General features: G+C 36.6%; 1 protein-coding gene across 2 annotated transcripts in view; it reads right to left on the reverse strand.

Annotated features, from left to right (window-relative positions):
• DMXL1 (Dmx like 1) overlaps positions 1-21,837 on the reverse strand; it is a 154,375-nt gene that overhangs the window by 111,661 nt on the left and 20,877 nt on the right. For both annotated transcript variants that reach the window (XM_054714973.1, XM_054714972.1), the window contains exons 4-7: positions 18,361-18,439; positions 11,560-11,692; positions 6,594-6,660; positions 4,934-5,112 (exon numbers count right to left, since the gene is read on the reverse strand). In XM_054714973.1, coding sequence (XP_054570948.1) covers positions 4,934-5,112; positions 6,594-6,660; positions 11,560-11,692; positions 18,361-18,439 — 458 coding nt within the window. The remainder of the gene's footprint in view (positions 1-4,933; positions 5,113-6,593; positions 6,661-11,559; positions 11,693-18,360; positions 18,440-21,837) is intronic.

The raw sequence follows: 21,837 nt of genomic DNA on the forward strand, positions 1-21,837 counted from the left end.
GGGCTTCTCTCCCTCAATTCTCAGCCTCTCCTCCTCTCCAGGCTACCCTCTCTTCCTCCTATCCCTTCACTTCTCTCCGCTTCTTAGAGCCCTTCCCTCTTTCCTTTCCAAGCCCTGTTTGTTTCTCCTTTCTCTATCCTCATGCCTCTCCCTCCTCCATTTTTTTCTCCCTCCTTTTTCTCTAGTCCACTCTGCCCTTTTCCTACTCCCCCTTCCCTCTTGGTTTTCTCTAGTACATTCACACACACAGGCAGTGGCAATGAAACTAAAAGTAAGAAAACAGAAACAGAAGAAAATACATCAAAAGGAAATATATAGAAGTTCAAGGTTCACAGTGCCCATTAGTAAAGGGCAGAATGGAAAGGCTTATCATGGAAGAGCAGAAGGTAGAAGACTAAAGGGCTGAATAGACAACAATCATCTACACTAATAAAAGAGAAACATGCAAATCGACCATACCTCCACTACGCCCACCAGCCACTCAGGAGCAAGTATGCAAATTAACCCAACCAAGATGGATGTGGCCATGGAGCGAGCAGGAGGCTTGGGTTTCCCCGGCAATGGAGGAAGCCAAGCATCCCTCCGGCCCTGGCCGGCCCTGGCCTCCGCTCAAGGCTACAAAGTTTCAATTATAGAAGATAAATAAATCACAACAAAAATGGCAGCAGCCACAGAGCTGGAGAGAGCAGGAGGCTTGGGTTGCCCCCTGGCGATGGAGGAAGACAAGCTTCCTGGCCGGCCCTGGCCCTTGCTCAAGGCTACAAAGTTTCAATTATAGAAGATAAATAAATCCAGATACCAGGACCTCCGCTTGGGTCGCCGGGGGGTGTGGCCAGCCAGCAAACCACCACAGGCACCTTGCCCAGGCCGCCCCACGGGAACCCCCACCCTGATCTGGGTCACCCTTCAGGGCAAACCAGCCAGCCCCCACCTGTGCACCAGGCCTCTATCCTATCTAATAAAAGACTAATATGCAAATTGACTGTCACTCCAACACACAAGATGGCTGCCCCATGTGGACACAAGATGGCTGACACAAGATGGCCAGCAGGGGAGGGCAGTTGGGAGGGACCAGGCCTGCAAGGAAGGGCAGTTGTGGGCGATCAGGCCAGCAGGGGAGGGCAGTTAGGGGTGACCAGGCTGGCAGAGGAGGGAAGTTGGGGGCGACTGGGCCTGCAGGGGAGGGCAGTTAGGGGTGACCAGGCCTGCAGAGGAGGGCAGTTAGGGGCAATCAGGCTGGCAGGGGAGCAGTTAGGCATCAATCAAGCTGGCAGGGAAGTGATTAGGGGGTGATCAGGCTGGCAGGCAGAAGCAGTTAGGGGCAATCAGGAAGGCAGGCAGGTGAGCAGTTGGGAGCCAGTAGTCTTGGATTGTGAGAGGGATGTCCGACTTCCCTCGAGGGGTCCCAGATTAGAGAGGGTGCAGGCTGGGCTGAGGGACACCCCCCCCCACCCGTGCATGAATTTCGTGCACCGGGCCTCTAGTAAGAAGTATAAGAATTTAGGCAAGGGCAACAAAGTAAGAAAGAAAGGTGCACAACTCAGAAGCATGTAGAGGGCTTTGACCCTGGAATGTGGGTGTCCCAGCTGACTTTCCTTAGGATACTAGGCCTACATACAGTCAGTGTAAACAGCTGGCATGTAAGAAATATTCTGATCTACTTGAGGCATTTCTCTGGCAATACCTTCCTTCCTCACATCTTCATCTGGGTATCTTATTTTTCTTCAATGGCATATCATTGAAGATTAAAAAAAAGGTATAACCTTATAGAAGGCAACCATGTGATGGGTAAATGTCTGTGACACCCATCCTATTTTGATGTAGGAACAGACTAAGATAGTTTGAAACTGTCATCTAAACAAACTTTTGGAGGTTTCTGGAGGATATAAACAAATCTCCCAACCTGTCCTACATTCATCAGTTTTTAATTAGTAAAGATGCGTATTCAAACACTTCTCAATTATTCTTTCTCAAACCAGCAGTCCCTTGCATAATGTATTACCATTTGGTCAAGCATCTCTTTTTCTTAATTTAATCCACACCCAGTATTTTTCCATTGATTTTTTTTTGGGGGGGTGGGGAGGAGAGAGAGAGAAAGAGAGAGAAATATCAATGTGAGAGAGACACATCGATTAGTTGCCTCCTACATACGCTCTGACCAGGGCTGGGGATCAAACCTGCAACTGCAGAACTCTTGACCCTTCGGACTGTTGCTCTAACCACTGGGAAACAGGCTAGGGCTGGTTGAGCATCTTAATTTTATGTGAAAAACAAACCACCTATATCACTTGCTCAGTGAAGATGCCATATTAAAAAAACAATGGTCTTTGATGGAATCTGTTTCTCCTGTGAAAGGGTCAGCCTTCCCACTATATACCTGCAGGCAGTAGCCAATTGGTAAAACAAAGTATGCATGCATATAAGCATAATCAATGGACGCAAGACACTAGGGATGGGAAGGCATGTGCGGGAACAGGGGGCGGGAGGGGAAGGGAGGCCAGGGGGAGGTCAATGGGGGAAAAAAGGAGAAATACGTACTACTATTTGTAATACTGTAAACAATAAAATAAAATAAAATTTTTTTAAAAGTGAAAACTGAGAGAGCGCAGGGAGATAAGCTGATTCTTAAATCACATGGATCCAAAAGTAAAATTCTGGAGACCTCTAAAAGATGCCATAACTAACAAAATTCTAGTTCCATATCACAGTTCCCTGTGCTTCAAAATTTAGTTGGTAAGAGATAAAATGAACCCAGGCAGTTAAAACAAACAAACAAACAAAAAAACTGGTATGCCTTATTGCTATTATCAGGCATTTGTAATGGCCCAGTGTAAGGCATCTGCCTCTGTCTCCACTGTGATCATTTTTGCCAACATTGAGTGAACTTGCTCAGGAGCAGATGTGACTGTCTTCTCTTAAAAGACACCATACTACATAAACCTCTTTTTCAGTACGCTGGTAGTCTAAGATCTGTGAATGAAAATTTGGGATATAGCAGAAGAATTCAGCCTCTGAAATGATGTAATCTTCAGATATTTCTAAAAGGTATGATTCAGTGATTGAGCGTTGACCCATGAACCAGGAGGTCAAGGTTAAATTCCTAGTCAGGGCATATGCCCAGGTTACAGGCTAAATCCCCAGTGGGGGGGCTGCAGGAAGCAGCCAATTAATGATTCTCTCTCATCATTGATGTTTCTATCCCTCTCTCCCTCTTCCTTCCTCACTCTGAAATTTAAAAAAAAAGTTCACAGTTTGCGATGATATCTATTTTTACTGGGGTCATTTACAAATTTTAAAAGAAGAGTTAACATATGCCACAGCTCATTCTATTCTAAACACATTTTTATATATGTGGGCAATGGTCTCAGAGGTACTAGAGCAATAGTTCTCAAAGTGAAGCTCAGATGAGGGTGCTTTTGCTAATGATATAGGTTGTCTACAGCACTCTTCCTTAACCCAAAGACTCTGACACATCCTCCTAACAACAGAACCATGACTGTTCCTAAAGTGTCCTACTCTTATGTATTCCTATATTGGAAGGCTGGGGTAGAAACAGTAATAACTATTACATTAGAAAATACCTCAAAAATCTAGGTATAACATTAATGAATACATGTTATTATACATTTTTCCAAATTCATAAAATGTAAAACACCAAGAGTGAACTGTAATGTAGAGTATGGAATTTAGGTGATAATAATGTGTTGAAATAGGTTCATAAATCTAACAAATTTGGAGGATGTTGACATCAAAGGAAGCTATGTGTGGGAGCAAAGGGTACACGAGAAATCTCTATACCTTCCCCACAATTTTGCTGTGAACCTTAAACTGCTCTAAAAAAATAGTCTCAATATAAATTTTATTTTAAATCTAGGTATACTCTGCTGGCTCAGTAGAACAAAACTGAAGTCAACAAATGATCCAGGCACAGGACCATAGATCAGCTAAGGATATCTCAAGTGACAAAAAGATAAGGGAAAAACTGTACTACTCCACGGTGTGGCAAAATTGAAAATGGCCATGTAGAACAAAAGGGGATTTCTACCTATACTCAAGTAACAGGTATCTATAACTTACTAAGGAAAGGCAAAAATGCAATGGGGTATCAAGTCCTGCAAGTACTACAGGAAAGAAAGTGCTAATAGATGGGCTTGTGCATGCATGTATAGGTTAAACTAACACCTAGTTCAGGATATCATGATGTATAATCCATTATCTTTTCCTCAAAGACATTGGACATAATTAAAGAAATATTTTAGCCCTAGCCGGTTTGGCTCAGTGGATAGAGCCTCAGCCGGTGGACCAAAGGGTTCCGGGTTCAATTCCGGTCAAGAACACATACTCAGTTGCAGGCTCCTCCCTGCCCCCTGCCCTGATCGGGGCTCATGCAGGAGGCAGCCAATCAATGTGTTTCTCTCACATCAATGTTTCTCTCTGTCTTTCCCTCTTTCTTCCACTCTCTCTAAAAATCAATAGAAAAATATCCTTGGGTGAGGATTAAAAAAAAAAAAAAGAAAGAAGTGGTTTAGGCCTCATGGTATGTCCTCTCAATAAAACTGGGGGAGGGAGGTTATTTTTTTTAACCAGAGGAAATACACATAGAAAGTAGAAGGGAGTAAAATGTGAAAAGTTCCATGCAAACAATATGAAGAATGATTATGGGATAAAAGAATTAGATACATAACACAGAGAAGAAAAAGATGCACAACTCTGTCACTTAAAAACATCTAATATGGAAGTATATTATCCTTTCACATGGCTCTCCTCTTAACTGCCTCATGGCCAGAGGGCTACAAGCCAGGGACCATGTAATATTACTTGAATCTTCATAGGTAAAAGTCCTATACCTATGGATTCTCAAAATAAGAAAAGTAGTCAAAATCACAAAGATGATGTTCTCTTAATACATAGGAAATATTACTAATCCACTGACCTAGGCATATATTTACTTGTTTTACGCCAGGAAAATCCATTTACAGCTCGAGGATGGGCCAGATATACAAAAGAAAAGTCAATTTCTCCTTGGGATTGTTTTTCTGAACTTTTATCTGGAGACGTAACAGTTGTCCGCCAGTTTTCTACATTATACCATACCTTTAAAAGACAGTCATCCTAAGAGAAAAAACAAACAGAAAAACATCCACATCAGAATTAAAGATTAAGTGAAATAGCATAAGAAGGTTTTCTCCTCAATCACAGCAACTTAAGAATGGAGAAAAGGGTTGTACATGGATGAACTGAGTAGAAAATCTCTGATTTTGACACTTTTCTATTAGCATTCCCTAACTGCTTTGAGAATTAAGGTGTGTGAATGTGTATATTTAGCAAGGGTTGGTTCAAGAAAAATTCTAGTTACTATAGACTATGAAAAACAGAGTCATTCAGGAAACTGAAAGATAAAGTTAAGGGTACTTTTTCCATTTAGCCAAGTATCAAATAAGAAAACATTACTACTGGCAAACTTAAAAAGACTGATAATATCGGAAAACAAAGGACAGTTTTCATGAACTATCATATGAATGTTCAAAGAAAATGTTGAAGATAATAAGTAGTTAACAACCACTACTATATTAAATAATCTAAGTAAAATCAAAATTGCATCTCCTAACTTGGGATGTAAGGGAAGAACAAGGGAGATTAAAATGTACCAGGTTTTACTCTTAAGCTATAATTACATTCCCACCTGTAATGTCAACCTGAATAAACAGCTCCACTTCTAAGAAAACCTCACTGAGGCCCAGTCAATGTGGCTCAGTGGTTGAGCCTCAACCCATGACCCAGGAGGTCACGGTTAGATTCCCAGTTAGGGCACATGCCTGGTGTTGTGGGCTCAATTCCCCGTAGGAAGCGTGCAGGAGGCAGCCAATCGATTGATGTTTCCATCTCTCCCTCTCCCTTCATCTCTCTGGAAATCAATAAAAACATATTTTTTTAAAACCCACGGAAGATTTCGAGTATCTCACATTCTTAATTTGCAGAAGGCTTTGAGCAATGAGAATAACTTCAGAACAATAACTTCAATTGTGCATTAACTGCTCTGTAAACCAATAATTAAAAATAAAATCATTTCAAATAAATACATTGTTCTGAAATCAATAGATAATCACAAAGAAAATGATTACAAATGTCCTAGAAAGTCTGCAAATTCTTATAGCTTAAATACAGCTTATATATCTGTCAGCTTAAAGATAATATAAATAGTAGCAACAGTTTATAGACAGTATACTACATGCAGGACACTATGCCAGTCACTTTACATATACTGTCTAAATTAATCCTATGATGAATGACCTGAAGTAGGTATTATTATCCTCAGTTTACACATGAGAAAACCAAGGCTCAGAGATTAACTAATTACTCAATATCAAAAAATTGGTAAATGGTAGATTTATAACCAGATTACCTTTAAGTCTGTGCTGTTTCAATTATACTATACTACCTTTTAACACAGTAATATTGAGCCAATTTTTGCTATTTAACATTTTAAACAGAAAATATTTTCAACTTAAATAAGAGTAAAGCTGATTAATGTTTTTATGAAGTTTCAAAATAAACCATACACATAATTTGTCAATAGCAGTTTTATAAATTACCTTCCCAGTGGTGGCAAAAAATTCTCCATCTGGTGAAAATTTCATTAAATGAATTTGAGAAGCAGTTCTGTAAATTAAACAGATAAAGAACAATTTTCAAGGAAAAATAAGAAATAATGCAGTATTACTCCACTAAACTATACTCAGCAATTTCTTCAAATAATAAAAATTTCTAATAACATAAGTTACACACTCACTTTTAGTATAACTCTTAAATATAAAATAAATTTTAAAATATAAAACTTTACATTAAATATAAAGATTATTTTTATGTCTAAATATCCATGCATAAGAATTATATAAGAAATGACTTGTCATTCTTTAAAACTTAAGACCAGCCCTGGCCAGTGTGGTTCAGTTGGTTGGAGCATTGTCCAGTACACCAAAAAGTTTCAGGTTCAATTCTTGGTCAGGGCACATACATAGGTTTTGGGTTCAATCCCCAGTCGGGGAGCATATGGGAGGCCATGGATCAATGTTTCTCTCTCACATCAATGTTTCTCTCTCTCTCCTCCTTCCCTTCTTTCTAAAAAAAAAAAAAAATAAAAAAATTAAATTAAAAAATCAATAAATATATCCTCGGGTATTAAAAAATAAATAAAACTTAAGACCAGAGTCATAGCTCTCATTACCTCAGAATGTGAGAGAAAGAATGATGTTATTTTAAATCTGGAATCTAATATCCAGAGCCACAGATAATCTATATTCCACAATACATTTTCAGGGACAAATCAGTATTTTAAGATGAATTCTGCCTAAAGGCAGCATTTGACTAATTAAAGATTATGTGTGGGTTAATGGCCATCATAAACTCAGCCTGCCAGCTTCACCTGTATACTTGGTAAGTACTAGTTTTTCTTCTCCAAGGAGCTTTGGCTCATTTCCCTTCATTGCCTTCCCTTCTGGCTACCCACATATGCTGATCTCAAGACACCTCTCACAATCTTCACTTTCCTTTTCTTACCCAAGTTCATGCTTAGATAAATTCATCCTAAAATTATTTGTAAAGCAGGCTAAAGATGACTTCTGTCATAACTCAGCACAAATAACTTTTTCCTCGTTTTAAATGCAATAAATACATAATAGAAAATATTGATACAGACGGATAAGAAAATGAAATCATCTATAGTTTCAAAGATACCACAACACCGATTCCATGCAAAACCACTCTTAACATTTTAATACACTGAATTCCAGATGCTTCTGTCCACTCTCCCTATCTACTTCCTATAGGAGGATGTAGAAGAGGGGATGAAAACCGAGGTCATATTTACAATTTTATTTGCAACATTTATTTTAAAATGTTATGAAAAGTTTTGTGTATCAATATGTGTAGATCTGCATTAATTTACTGGTATGGTATTCTATTACACATATATGCAATGATTTTAGCAAGTCTTCAGTTGATTACTCAGGAAATTTTTCTGTATTTTAGTTGTAATTCCAGTTTGGTCCTGGGAGCGTGTCCATGCAGCATCCACTTACTCTGACGCCATTTGTAATCTTCCCAAGTGAGATATCTGCAATGATTTTAAATAATTTGACAATTCACTGCTGTTTTCTCATTTTGCTACTTTAAAAAAAAAAAGTGGTGTGATGAACATTCTTGCACATGCATTTTTTATGAATCTGGTTAGCCCTAAGGATGTCCTTAAGACAAATTATTAAAAATGCCTGGTATCCATGATTGTGACCTTGTCTCCACTAGTCTTTTCTCAAAAGAGCAGCTAAAACAGTCTTTTAAAAGGGAATCAGATCTCAACACTCCCTCTGCTCAAAACACTAACAGCCTCCCAACTCACTCAGAAAAGGCAAAAGCCTCACAATAACCTATAAATGGGCTCCTGACTTTGATCATTTCCCCTATCACTCTTCGCCTGGTTTACTTTACTTCAGCCACAAGCTAAGCAGCAGTTTTTGCACTGGATGTTCCCTCTGCCTACAACATTCTTCTCCCACAGATATGCCCACATGGCTTACTGCCTCACTTCTTCCAGGTCTATACTCAAATGTCACCTCTACTCCTCTTCCCCTTACCCTACTTACTTTTTCTCTATCGTACTTACTGATCTTCATCTACATGTGTAGCATGTTTTAAATTTTTTTCTTATATCTAGTAAATTATGGTGATCTATTAGTTAAGTATAGTTAGTGTAATCAAAACTTGCAGTTTCTAGTTTCATGGTTTTTCTGCTTACTTAATAAACCACCTCAAATAAATTAGTATGTCTACCCCCGTGGTCTGCAAACTGCGGCTCGCGAGCCACATGCAGCTCTTTGGCCCCTTGAGTGTGGCTTTTCCACAAAATACCACGGCCTGGGCGAGTCTATTTTGAAGAAGTGGCATTAGAAGAAGTTTAAGTTTTAAAAATCTGGCTCTCAAAAGAAATTTCATTCGTTGTACTGTTGATATTTGGCTCTGTTGACTAATGAGTTTGCCGACCACTGGTCTAGCCCAAGTTATTACTGTACAATCTTGATTTAACTTAAAATTATTCCCCTCTCGCAAATAAATAAAGCACATAATACATTCTCAGTTTAACCCAATGGAAATCCCTTACTAGATCTGCAATAAAGGCAACAGTACACTTTGCTGCTCCCCGCTTCCAAATTTTCTAAAGAAAAGAGCCCAAAACAACACCATAGCTCTTTCCAAAGAACTCTCTTTGCAAAATCCTATTCCCTTTCACATGGTAAGCATTTTTAATACCCATGATCTAGCTGCAGGGTACAAAATACATGGAACCAGCTCCTTTGAAATCTCCTTGGTAAATTCTATATATAGGAGGTCTGCATTACTCTCATTTTGGTATCTCATATATATCTTATTATTGCTGCAAATAAAAGTGACTCAGGAAGAATGGCATTTAACATCCTGTCATACCAGTTTACTGGTTATTATCTATCTCCCCCGATCTGTTCACTGCTATATTCCAAGCACTTTACACTTCCTGGAACATGATAAGCACTCAACAAATATTTGTTGAATTAATGAATAAAATTTTAAATTGCTATTAAATGTACGAAAAAAAATTAAGCCTGCTAATTCATACTTCCAAATTGCTATCTAGAAAGATAATACTAATTGCACTCCCTTCTTAACAGTATAAAAAAGTAGCTGTTTCTCCAAACACCCACTAGTAATAGCTATTATTCATCCTCTTTATGGATATTTCACATTTCTTGATTTCAAGTGAGATCAATCAACCATTAATAGGTTTATTACTCATAAGTATTGCTGTTTAAAATTTTTCTCCTCATTGTCCATTTCTGTTCACTATTAAGATATCTGTTCTTTTCTAATTAATTTTTAAGACCTCATTTTAAAAAAAGGATTAACCCAAAATTGCAAATATTTTCTCTCTCAAGTTTTTATTTCTCTTCCTTAGGGTCCTTCTTATTTACAAAAAAAATTTTTTTAATCCTCATCCGAAGATATTTTTTCCATTGATTTTTTTAGAGAGTGTGGAAGTAAGGAAGGGAGGAGGAGAGAAAGAGAGAGAGAGAAAAAAATTTATGTGAGAGATATCTCACACATGCCCAAACCTAGCTGAGGATCAAACCTGCAACCCAGGTATGTGCCCTTGACCAGGAATCGAACCTGAGATATTCACTGGCAACGCTCTAACCACTTAGCACCACTGGCCAGGGCTACAGAAATATTTTATTGCTACAGTAAAAACAATCAATTTTTTCCTTTCTTTTCCTTTCCTTTCCTTTCAGTTTCAAGTTTTGGTATCATACTTAGAAAGTCTTTACCTGACTCTAGAGCAACACTTTTCATCCCATAGCAATAGAACATAAATGACAAATGTTAGCCATATATGTGACATAAAATTTCCCAGTAGCTACATTTAAAAAAGAAACAGGTGAAATTAATTATATTTTATTTAAAATGGTATATCAAAAATATTATTATTTCACCATGTAATCAATAAAAATCGATAGGATAACTTAATTTTTTTCTTTGTGCTAAGTTTTTGAAATCTAGTATGTATTTTATATCTATAGCACATCTCATTTCAGGCTAGCTACATTTCAAGTGCTCAACAGTGATATGTGATTAGTTGCTAACATACTGGACATTGTAGCTCTGAAATATAAAAAAATTCACCTATGTTTTCTTCTAATATTTGTTTCATTGTATAGAAATTCAATTTGTTCTTCCTTTGACCTTTATTTTGGTGCCATATATGAAACAGACTCTAACTTCATTTCTCTTCCATAAAGCTAACAAGTTTGTCCCACTTATGTAAAATGCCACCTTAAATATTAAACCTCCATGTATAACTGGGCCTAATCCTGAACCCTAATCTGCTGTTCTTATATCAATGTATAACTGGGCCTAATCCTGAACCCTAATCTGTCTGTTCTTATATCTTTGTCATAAGAACAGACAGATTAGGGTTCAGGATAAGGCCCAGTTATACATGGAGGTTTAAAAAGAACTGCTTGATCAGTTGTAGCTTTAGAATTCATTTTGCTATGCTAATATCTTTGTTCTTTTTTTCTCTCAGAATTTTCCCATATTTGACCTTTTAAATAAACTTCAGCACTATGCTCAAAAGTAGAAATTCCAATGGGATTTTGTCAAAAATTATGTCCAATATATAGATTACTTTGGAAAAAATATACCTGTTCACAACAGAAAAATTTTCATTCAAAAGCATTAAAAGTATCTCTGTCTCCTTTTGTATAATTTAGCAAGTTCTATTGAATGATCTTCATGTAGGCCTTACACATTTCTTAGGTCTTTTCATAAATGTTTTATTCAAGAAGTTTAAAAAAAAAAGTCTGTAGAACATGGGAAATGGTGAATCCTCTGTTTATAAAAAAAAAAGCATGTCACAATAAAAAAAAAGTCAATACATTTTATGCTAGTATGGTTTTACACAAACTAAAATGCATCTATAATAAAACCACATGGCAGAGGTTTGTCAGTTTAATCCCCTAATTAATTGCTTACTTGTAATGCCAAATGCATCTCCAATCCCCCAAGTTAAGACCTGTTTTATCTGGATTTTCATCTTCAGTTGGCTTCTCCAAGATAGCATTGGACCAGAGTTGTAAACAGCTAGAACCAGTTAAAAGACGATTGCCTAAAAAAAAATAAATAAAAATAATAATATATATATGTATATATATATTATTCAGCATTTATTATTTAGGTATTTAGTTAGTGAGTTAAGTTACATACTCAACAGTTTCATATAACACTATAAAGATAAAATAACTTCAAAAAAAAAGTCAAATAACAAAAAGAGATTGGGGGAGGGGGAGTAAAGTTATATTTTCATTTTGTTAAAGCAGCTTAGGAATAAGATTTTTATGCTCTCTCATTCAACAAATATTTAATGAGCATCTTCTTTGTACTAGGCATTGTGCCAGGCATTAAGCATATAATACTATCCTTTTTTATAATGAGTTTATATTCCAGTAGAGAAATATGAACAGAGGCATGAAGACATTCAAATTCAAATACATTCCCAAGAATGGCTTGTAATCTGAGATGGATAAGAAATAAGTTGTATAGTAAATCTGTAAAAATAAATAAGGGTGGAAAAAAATCTGAGGTCAGATTATGAAACTTTTAAAAAATATATATTTTATTGATTTCTTACAGAGAGGAAGGGAGAGGGATAGAGAGTTAGAAACATCGATGAGAGAGAAACATCAATCAGCTGCCTCCTGCACACCCCCTACTGGGGATGTGCCGGAAACCAAGGTACATTGCCCTTGACTGGAATTGAACCTCAGACTCTTGAGTCCGCAGGCCGACGCTCTATCCACTGAGCCAAACCGGTTAGGGTTATGAAACATTTTTGATGTTCATAAGGAGTTTGGAGTTTGTTATAGATCTTGGAAGTTAAAGATTTTTAAGTGGGAGGAGGGAGTTCACATAAATGGATCTGTATTTTAGAACAATGGGTCTCAACTGGGGGAAGGGGTATCAACAGAGAGACTTGAAAAGGTCTGGGAACCTCCCTTCATTGAGATATGCAAGTTATATGTATAGTATGTACATTTTTCTAGAGAGATAATCAGTAATTTCCACCATACTATCAAAGATTCCAGTACACAAAGAAGGGTAAAGATCCATTTTACAAAATAACTCTAGTGATAGATAAGATTAGGGAAAACATAGGACAGAGAAACCTGGTTAACATACTGTAATAATACTGATGGGAAATCACAAGGACCTGAATCAAATATTAAAGACAAGGACTTGAAAGCCATTTCAAAAGTAGAATTTTCAAGGCTTAACACCAATAAAAAACAGGAACATACAATAGGTTTCAGGGATAGATTTCAACTTTATGACTTGGATAACTGAGTAGAAGATTGTGCCATAATCCAAACAAAGATAGGGGAGGTGATGTAATTTTTGCAAAAAAGCTTACAATAAATAAAGCATTCACCTTAGCAACTAGGAACTACAGATTGGTGTCTCTCTGGAAACAGCATTTTATTTTGAAAGGAAAGTAGGTCTGTGGCACATAGACTTTAGAAATCCTTGTGTCTTAATTCCCAACTAAGGCACTTAATTAACCATGTGAATTTGATCAAGTTGGGAAGCTTTTGAGCCTCAATTTTCTCATCTATAAAATTAAAAATATGTATAGTGTTATAGTAAGGATTAGCTATAATATGTATAATGTATTTAGCATAGGCTAGGCACTTAGAAAAAGCTCAATAAATAATAGCAACTAGGGGGAAAGTCTCACAGGCAGATAAAAACAGTCCAGAAAGTACTAATGAGACAATCCATTTAAATATGATCTATATGGCACTGAAGTCTAGCTGGTTTGGTTTTGTAGATAAGAGCGTCGGCCTGGGGAATGAAAGGTCCTGGGTTCAATTCTAGTCAAGGGCAAATGCCCGGGTTGTGGGCTCGATCTCCAGTAGGGGGCATGCAGCAGGCAGCCAGTCAATGATTCTCTCTCATCACTGATGTTTCTCTCTCTCTCTCCCTCTCCCTTCCTCTCTGAAATCAATAAAAATATATTTGAAAATAAATAAATATGATTACTATTCCACTGTTTAACTTAATAACAGACACAAGTTTTCTTTTCTTTTTTGGAGATATAATAATTATCATATAACATTATTAGTTTCAAGTGTATAACATGATTCAATATTTGCTTATGTTGAAAAATGATCACCACAATAAATCTAGCTAATACCCACCACCACACATGGTTACAACTTTTTTCCTTATGATGAGAACTTTAAAGATATACTCTCTTTGCAACTTACAAATATACAATACAGTACAATACAGTATTATTAACTATAGTCAGTGCTGTACATTACATCCCCAATGAAGGATTACGAATTTAATAAAGAATGCAAAATAATTAATCCTAAGTATGGAATGACATAAAAGTAGGTAAGGTATGGTATAAAATATATTGATTTAAACATAAAGGGCAGAGGTATGGATATTAAAATTGGGGTTGGGGCGGGGGGAGACATAAGAAGCCTAAGACAGAAAATCTTATGATTTAAGCAAGGTGCAATAGTGGATTTCAAGACAACACAAGAGCATTATAGTCAATTTACTAACATCAACTGAAAAAATTTTCTTTAGATCCAAATACCTGGTACATAAATATAGAAATACTGAACAAAACCAAAATACTAGTATTTCACGTAAAATATTAAAAATAATTTTATAAATAATTACAAAGTTCATTTGCAAAAGTAATAATTATACTAACAGCTCCCAAATATTTAGTATAGCTGTAATCTATTTCTCAACCAAATTCTAAACTTTAAAGTTTTTAATAGTAAAAAGAAAAATAATAAACTTTTATATAAATTTTAACTCAATCACAGTTAAAAATGATAATGGTCATGAGCTGCTGTCAAGTCACTATGAGATATGTTAAAAAATAAGTCATCATCTATTAATACTACTCTGTAATGATGATTTTAGAGGAATTTAACATTAACTCTATCCTCTAAAACAGTGGTCAGCAAACTGTGGCTCGCGAGCCACATGCGGCTCTTTGGCCCCTTGAGTGTGGCTCTTCCACAAAATACCATGTGCGGGTGCGCACGTACAGTGCGATTGAAACTTTGTGGCCCATGCACAGAAGTCAGTTTTCGGCTCTCAAAAGAAATTTCAATCATTGTACTGTTGATATTTGGCTCTGTTGACTAATGAGTTTGCCAACCACTGCTCTAAAACATTAGTACTAACAGACCATGGCCACAAAAATTCCAAGCAACTCATACATCATTACTAAAAGTATATATATTTTAAATATTTTTATTGCAGTTAATCTGATACTGTAAGTACACAGTTCACTTGCTAACAATATTTCTATAGGACTTTATCACTTACCAAATACTTTCATATATATTGCCATATGTGATCATTAAAAAACTATTTTGTGAGCCCTGGCCAGTCTTCTCAGTGGTTAGAACATTGGCCAGCAGACTGAAGGGTCAAGAGTTCAATTTCTGTCAAGGGCACAAACCTCAGTTGCAGGTTTGATCCCCAGCCCCAGTCGGTGTACAGGAGGCAACCAATTGATGAGTGTGTGTGTCTCTCTCTGTCTCTCCCTCTTCCTTCCACTCTCTAAAAATCAATGGAAAAAATAGCCTCAGGTGAGGATTAACAAAACAAAAAAAGAAAAAAACAAGAAACCTATTCGTGAAATAAATTTTATCTTAATTTACAAGTTAGTTAAACCTTTCTCGATCTGCTAAATAACCTGTTTATGATCACAAACCTTGTCAAATATGTGAACATGTATTCAGAGCTTAATATATGATGGGTCCTTAAAGATAAATACTAACTAAAATAGAATCTCATCCCTTGTCTAATCAAAACAATAAACCATGCAAACAAATAAATACAATAGACTATAGTGCCATATACAGTAACTCTATAATTTATCATCCAAATAGAACATTTGTGAGAGAAGATACATCCTATCTAATAAAAGGGTAATATGCAAATTAACCATCACTCCGTCACAAAGATGGTGGCATCCATCACCACAAGGTGGCAGTGCCCAGTCCTCTCAGCCCCGCTGGAGTCTCCCAGTCCGGGGGGGGGGGGGGGGGGAGGGGAGGGTAACAGCTGCTGAGAGCAGGCAGTGTGAGCGGCCTGGCGGAATGCCTCTGGGCCACGGAGAGCCTCTGGCAGCGGGCGAGGAGCAGCCAGGCCCTATAGAGAGCTACTGGCGCAGGGATTCTGCCGGGGTTCCTGCGGCCCCACAGGGGTCCTGGCATCTACTTCGTTCGGCTTCTGCCAGGGTTTCCGTGGCCCCACTTACCCGGAGGCAGGGCATCAGGGCAGCACTCCAGGACTTGGGGCTGTCCCATGGCATGCTGGCCACGCGGGACAGGACTCCAGGACTTGGATCAGAGGGGCAGAGCCTGGAACCGTGGGAAGGAGCACAGGTGCCGGCACTGTGGGTAGGTGTGTGGCCTTGGCCTAGCACAGAGATTGCGGGAGGAGTAAACTCGGGCACAGGAATTACTAGAGTTAAAAGCAGGGACATGGTCACAAGGGACAGACGTGAAGTCAGCAGAATGAGTGTGAACACCAATAGAGAGGAGGGGCCACAGAGTAGTGTACGCAAGGACATACCCTGAACATGAGGGCGTGCCTGGTCTGTAGGGCATAGCTTTGCTGCCCTCAGAGGCTTCACAAAGAAAGTCCTGCTAGAAGGAGGTTTGAACCCAGGCAGAGGGCAGGGGCGGGGCCAAGATTTTTTTAAAATCTCAAAGATAACCTCTTCCCTTACTAAATCATTTCCAAATGTTCTGAAACTTGTGTTCTAAATTAACTTTTTTTTCTCAGCTATTTCATCTACTATATTAAAATTAAACTATTTTATCTATCTAAACTGATTACTTCTGTTTCTATGTTCCAAAGATAACTTCTTTCTTATATTCTAGATCAGGGATTTTCAATTTTCAACCAGTGTTCCACAAAAGGCACACTAGTGTGCTGCATGAATGTTTAAAACATGCACTACCTGACTATTTAGTCAGGAGCACTGACCTCTTTTCCCTTAGATTGTCAAATTAGAAAATGACAACAGCCAACACGACAAAAGCCGCTTACGGTGAATGAATCAAAATTATACCTATTTTTTGTCAGAGTGACAAAAAATATTTTTTTGGTGTGCCACAGAATTTTAGTAATTAGTTTATGTGTGCCATGAAATGAAAACGGTTGAAAACCTTTTTTCTAGATTCAACTTTCTATCTATTAGATCAATGGTTCTCAACCTTTCTAATGCCGCGACCCTTTAATACAGTTCCTCATGTTGTGGTGACTCCCAACCATAAAATTACTGTATTTTCCGGCGTATAAGCTGACTGGGCGTATAGAAGATTTTCCTGGGTTAAAAAGTCGTCTTATACGCCGGAAAATACGGTATTTTCGTTGCTACTTCATAACTGTAATTTTGCTACTGTTAATGAATCGTAATATAAATATCTGTGTTTTCCGATGGTCTTAGGCGACCCTGCTAGCGGTTCTCAACCTGTGGGTCGGAAAACACAGATATTTACATTACGATTTTCTGATGGTCTGAGGCTCTACAGCAGCGGTTCTCAACCTGTGGGTCACGACCCACAGGTTGAGAACCGCTAGCAAGGTCGCCTAAGGCCATCGGAAAACACAGATACTTATATTACGATTCATAACAGTAGCAAAATTACAGTTATGAAGTAGCAACGAAAATAATTTTATGGTTGGTGGTCACCACAACATGAGGAACTGTATTAAAGGGTCACGGCATGAGAAAGGTTGAGAACCACTGTATTAGATATTGATGTAAGACATGCAAGCATCTCAAATTCCACATATCCAAACAAAACCTATATTCTATTCTCTCTAACTCTTGCATATTACTCTTCTTCTTGTGGTCATATCTTCAAAGGCATGTGAAATCCAGTTGTCAAGTAATGTCAACTATATTGCCTAAATGCATTTCATATCCATGTACTCCTTTCATTATTCATTGAATATTAATTGATACCTACTATGTTAAAGGCACTGAAACAAGTTCTTGTTTCTCATTCAGACTACTATAAAGGCATACTTTCCAAAGATAATTATAAATAACATTTGTCCTCCTATTCCTCTTGTCTCTAAATCCTTCTAACTCACTGCTACCAGGAAACTCTTGCAAATCACTTATCACTAGCCACTTTCAAAGACCTATAATACCTTTTAGACAATTAACAAGAATTAAATTTGAATCCCTTACCATGACTTTAAAGGCCTTCTATAATATGCTGCAATCTTATCTCATCTCCAGATTCACGCCAGCCTCAATGAAGTACTAACCACTATTAGAATCTATCTTACACTATCTTTCTTTGTGCCTTTGCTCATTGTGGTAGGTTGGTAAAAATGAATTTGGGATGGTTTTTAAATACAGAAATATTTAACTAGTACATTTGTACATTAACTCTTCTTAGAATTCACTTCTTTTTCCCACCTAAATCTACCCCCACCTTCATTGTTAAATCTATCTACTCTCAGGTCAAAAGGCTCCTCTTCAAGCAAACTTGGACTCTTTACAGAGAATTAATGTCACCTTCCCAAAACAAGTATTCCTCCTATAGCTGGCATCTTCATTTCATCATAAGTTCTAAAAGAGTGCAATCTGTTTTATTATTTTTGTGTTCCCTGCAATCTCACACAAAGCAGAAATGAAATACATGAAAATAATAAAAGCAATAGCGTAGGCAAGTGATATTTCATTTCAGTTAATCCTATTTGTGTTCTTACCTGCTGGATCCCAAGTTATATTGTGCGCTATTGATTCCAGAAAAAACTGACCATTTTTCTGCCACTGACTATATAATTCCTAAAATAAAAAAAAGTCATTTATCCAATTATTATTGGTATCTTTTCTCTGACAAGAGTATATATTATCATTACTGTTACTAATACATGCAGTCATTTTTAAAAACAAAATGTTCAATTCTGTCAAGAAAAATAAGGAAGCATCAACCTATCAACCAGGAGGTCATCTTTTGATTTCTGGTCAGGGCACATGCCCAGTTTTCGTCGATCCCGAATAGGGGGCGTGCAGGAGGCAGCTGAGCAATGATTCTGATCATTGATTTTCTATTTCTCCCTTCCTCTCAAATCAAGAAATATTTTTAAAAAGAAAAATAAACAATATGTGTTGGAGATCAGTGAGAGAATATCCAGTCCTAGAGGTTCAAAAGCCTTTCTTTAGTATATTTAAACAACCAATGAATATATACCACTTTGGACAACATTCTTATTGACCTCAGACTTTTAAAATGATAATTATTACTTAATTATTAATATTGTTACAAAGATTCAATTTTAAATAAGTCTGTGTCTCTACTACTTGAGGCTTTGTTTTTTAATGTTTTATCCTCATCTGAGACGATATGGTATGCGTAAAAATTCAGAATAAGAGATGTAACGCTTGCATTATAATGTATAGTTTAAGTCTTTATATTCCTTAAAGAAATAGTTTTCAACTTTTTTACCTGAAAACCTAAGAAATACATGTTGCACTGTGACCCAAAATACACAAAGCATACACAAAAATGCAATCTTAAGTAATCTACCTTTATTACATGTGATGCACTCTAACATTTTCTATTCCATTTAATCTTCTTTTACATTCAGGTTGTGGCCTACTAAGTTGACTTCACTAACCTCTAATAGTTTGAGACCTATAAAAACTTTCTTAATGAATTAGTTCCAAACTTTAATACAAGAATAGGCTGGATGCTTATTAAAAATTCAAATTTCCAAGACCCATGTCCAAAGGTTCACGATCAAAAAGTCCAAGACGGGGCACAGGAATCTGCACTTTAAACGAACAACCCAGAAGATTTTGATACAGGTGGCCTGCAGAATATGCTTTTATAAAACATTGCCTTGCAGGAATGGTTCTCAATCACGGTATACATGAGAACCCTCTCTAGAACTCGACATACAAATGCCTAGACACAACCCCACACCTACAAATTTAGAAATCCCCAGGGTGGGGTCTGGATACATCAGAACTAGTGATTCTGAAGAGTACCTCTTATGAAAAACTAACATCTTAAAAGAATATTCCAGAATGTATAAAGAAATGGAAACAATATATTTTTTATGAGGATCTAAACATTCTCTGAGACTATATTCTGGAATAACAGATTTTATGTGCCTTCCAAGTCTTGATTTTTTTCCATTTGATCCGGTTTTCCCCTTATTCATCAAGCTTTCTTTACCCTCTCTGGAAAGTCAGTGCTACCTACCAATAAATCAGCTTGTTTTTAATGAGTTTTTGACACTGTTATATTAAACAATCATATATCAAGAGAAAATGGGCAAAAACTGAAAATCTCAACTCTACCCTTACTAATATCGAACTTTTAATATAACATACAAATGTTAAAAGTCAGTTATTTCATTTAATAAATATATTGAGTATTATTCGAAATACATTGTTCTGAGTGGAGTGACCACCTTTAAAATTTATTTTTAGTACTATCAATTACTAATTCATAAGGCTATAAGAGCTTCTAATATTGGCTTCATTAATGTATTAACACAAATAAAAATCAGGGGAGAATTGTGGACTCTCCTTCCATTGAATTTAAAAATGGGTATCAATCCAGAGAAAATATTTTTTATTAACACAAGGTAGAGAAAAGAATGCTCTCATCTAGGAATCAATAAAGCTGATTTTACTCTTAGTTCTGTGGCTTAATAGATGTTTCGTTGGTCAAGTCACATTTCTTTGGGGCCTCTGCTGCTTATTTATAAAGAAAGAAATGATAACTACAAAACTAAGTCAGAGGAAATATGCAAGATACTAATGAGCAAAGTGAAAATGAAAACTAATAAAAGATATATAAAGGTATGTCTGTTATTAAAATACTGTTTAATTCTTTACATTTAACAGATTTCTACACAATCTCTGAAATCATGTCATCCTTACAATAGCCCATGAAAAATGGATGGTAATCAATTTCAGAATTGAGTGAAGAGTCTCATAAAGCTCCTTGCTTAGGATTTAATAGCTAAAAAGCAGCAAAGAAACCACAGTTTCTCTGACTCCTAATAAATGCTCTTTGGACCACACTATCCTGATCTCCTTTCATATGGTTTAAATCATTAGTTTAATTTTCAGTGGAGATGGGTAAAATCACCTGGTTTGTCTGTCATATTTAAAAGCATTAAAGATATCTACTACATAACCTCAATATTTATAAACTATAATTTTAACCAGCTTTCAGAACTATTTCTTAATATAGTTTCTTTATTTAAAAAATTCACTGGCCTGTTAACAATTATGTTACATGATATAATAAGTGCAAGAAAATAAGTCCTGGAGGTATGTTAAGACTGCAATTAAAACATGTAACTTTATGCCCTAACCGGTTTGGCTCAGTGGATAGAGCATCGGCCTGCGGACTCAAGGGTCCCGGGTTCGATTCCAGTCAAGGGCATGTACCTTGGTTGTGGGCACATCCCCAGTGGGGGGTGTGCAGGAGGCAGCTGATCAATGTTTCTCTCTCATCGATGTTTCTAACTCTCTATCCCTCTCCCTTCCTCTCTGTAAAAAATCAATAAAATATATTTAAAAAAACAAAACATTTAACTTTAACATATGTACTACTACTTGTAATACTTTAAACAATAAAAAATATATATATATAACAAAAACATACACAAAAAAAAAACATGTAACTTTAAGAACAAAATACATAAGGCAGAAAAACTACACAAAATTAGATCACAAAAGCAAAGAATAAAGTGCCACATATGACTGGACAACAGTGTCTGCACTAGCAATAACTTTAACTGCCAAACTTTAAGCTATTGACTCTTCAAAACAGAATAAAAAATGTCAAAAGGAAAAAAATAAAAATATGTCAAGACAATTCATTGGCACAATTTAATTCTATTTCAACGAAAGTTTTAAACATTTTTGTAACATGAAAGTGGCATTTAATTATAGCATAAATTTATACTGATTTATTTGATTTTGTACTCTTAAAAATAACATCTTTTAACCCTTTGCACTCGCTTGCTTTTTTCTCGATTCCTTTATTCTACTCAGGATTTAATTTTTTAAATACCCCAGATTTTACAAAGTGCGGCAGTAGAATAAAAAACTAGAGTTACTTTTCATACAAACTTATTTATTTGGATTTTTTTTATATTTCATATTATTGATACATTTAATCTCGACATCCGAGTGCAAAAGGTTAATACGTAAGACAT

This window comes from Eptesicus fuscus, chromosome 4 (genome assembly GCF_027574615.1).
Source record: "Eptesicus fuscus isolate TK198812 chromosome 4, DD_ASM_mEF_20220401, whole genome shotgun sequence".
Taxonomy (NCBI): Eukaryota; Metazoa; Chordata; class Mammalia; order Chiroptera; family Vespertilionidae; genus Eptesicus; species Eptesicus fuscus.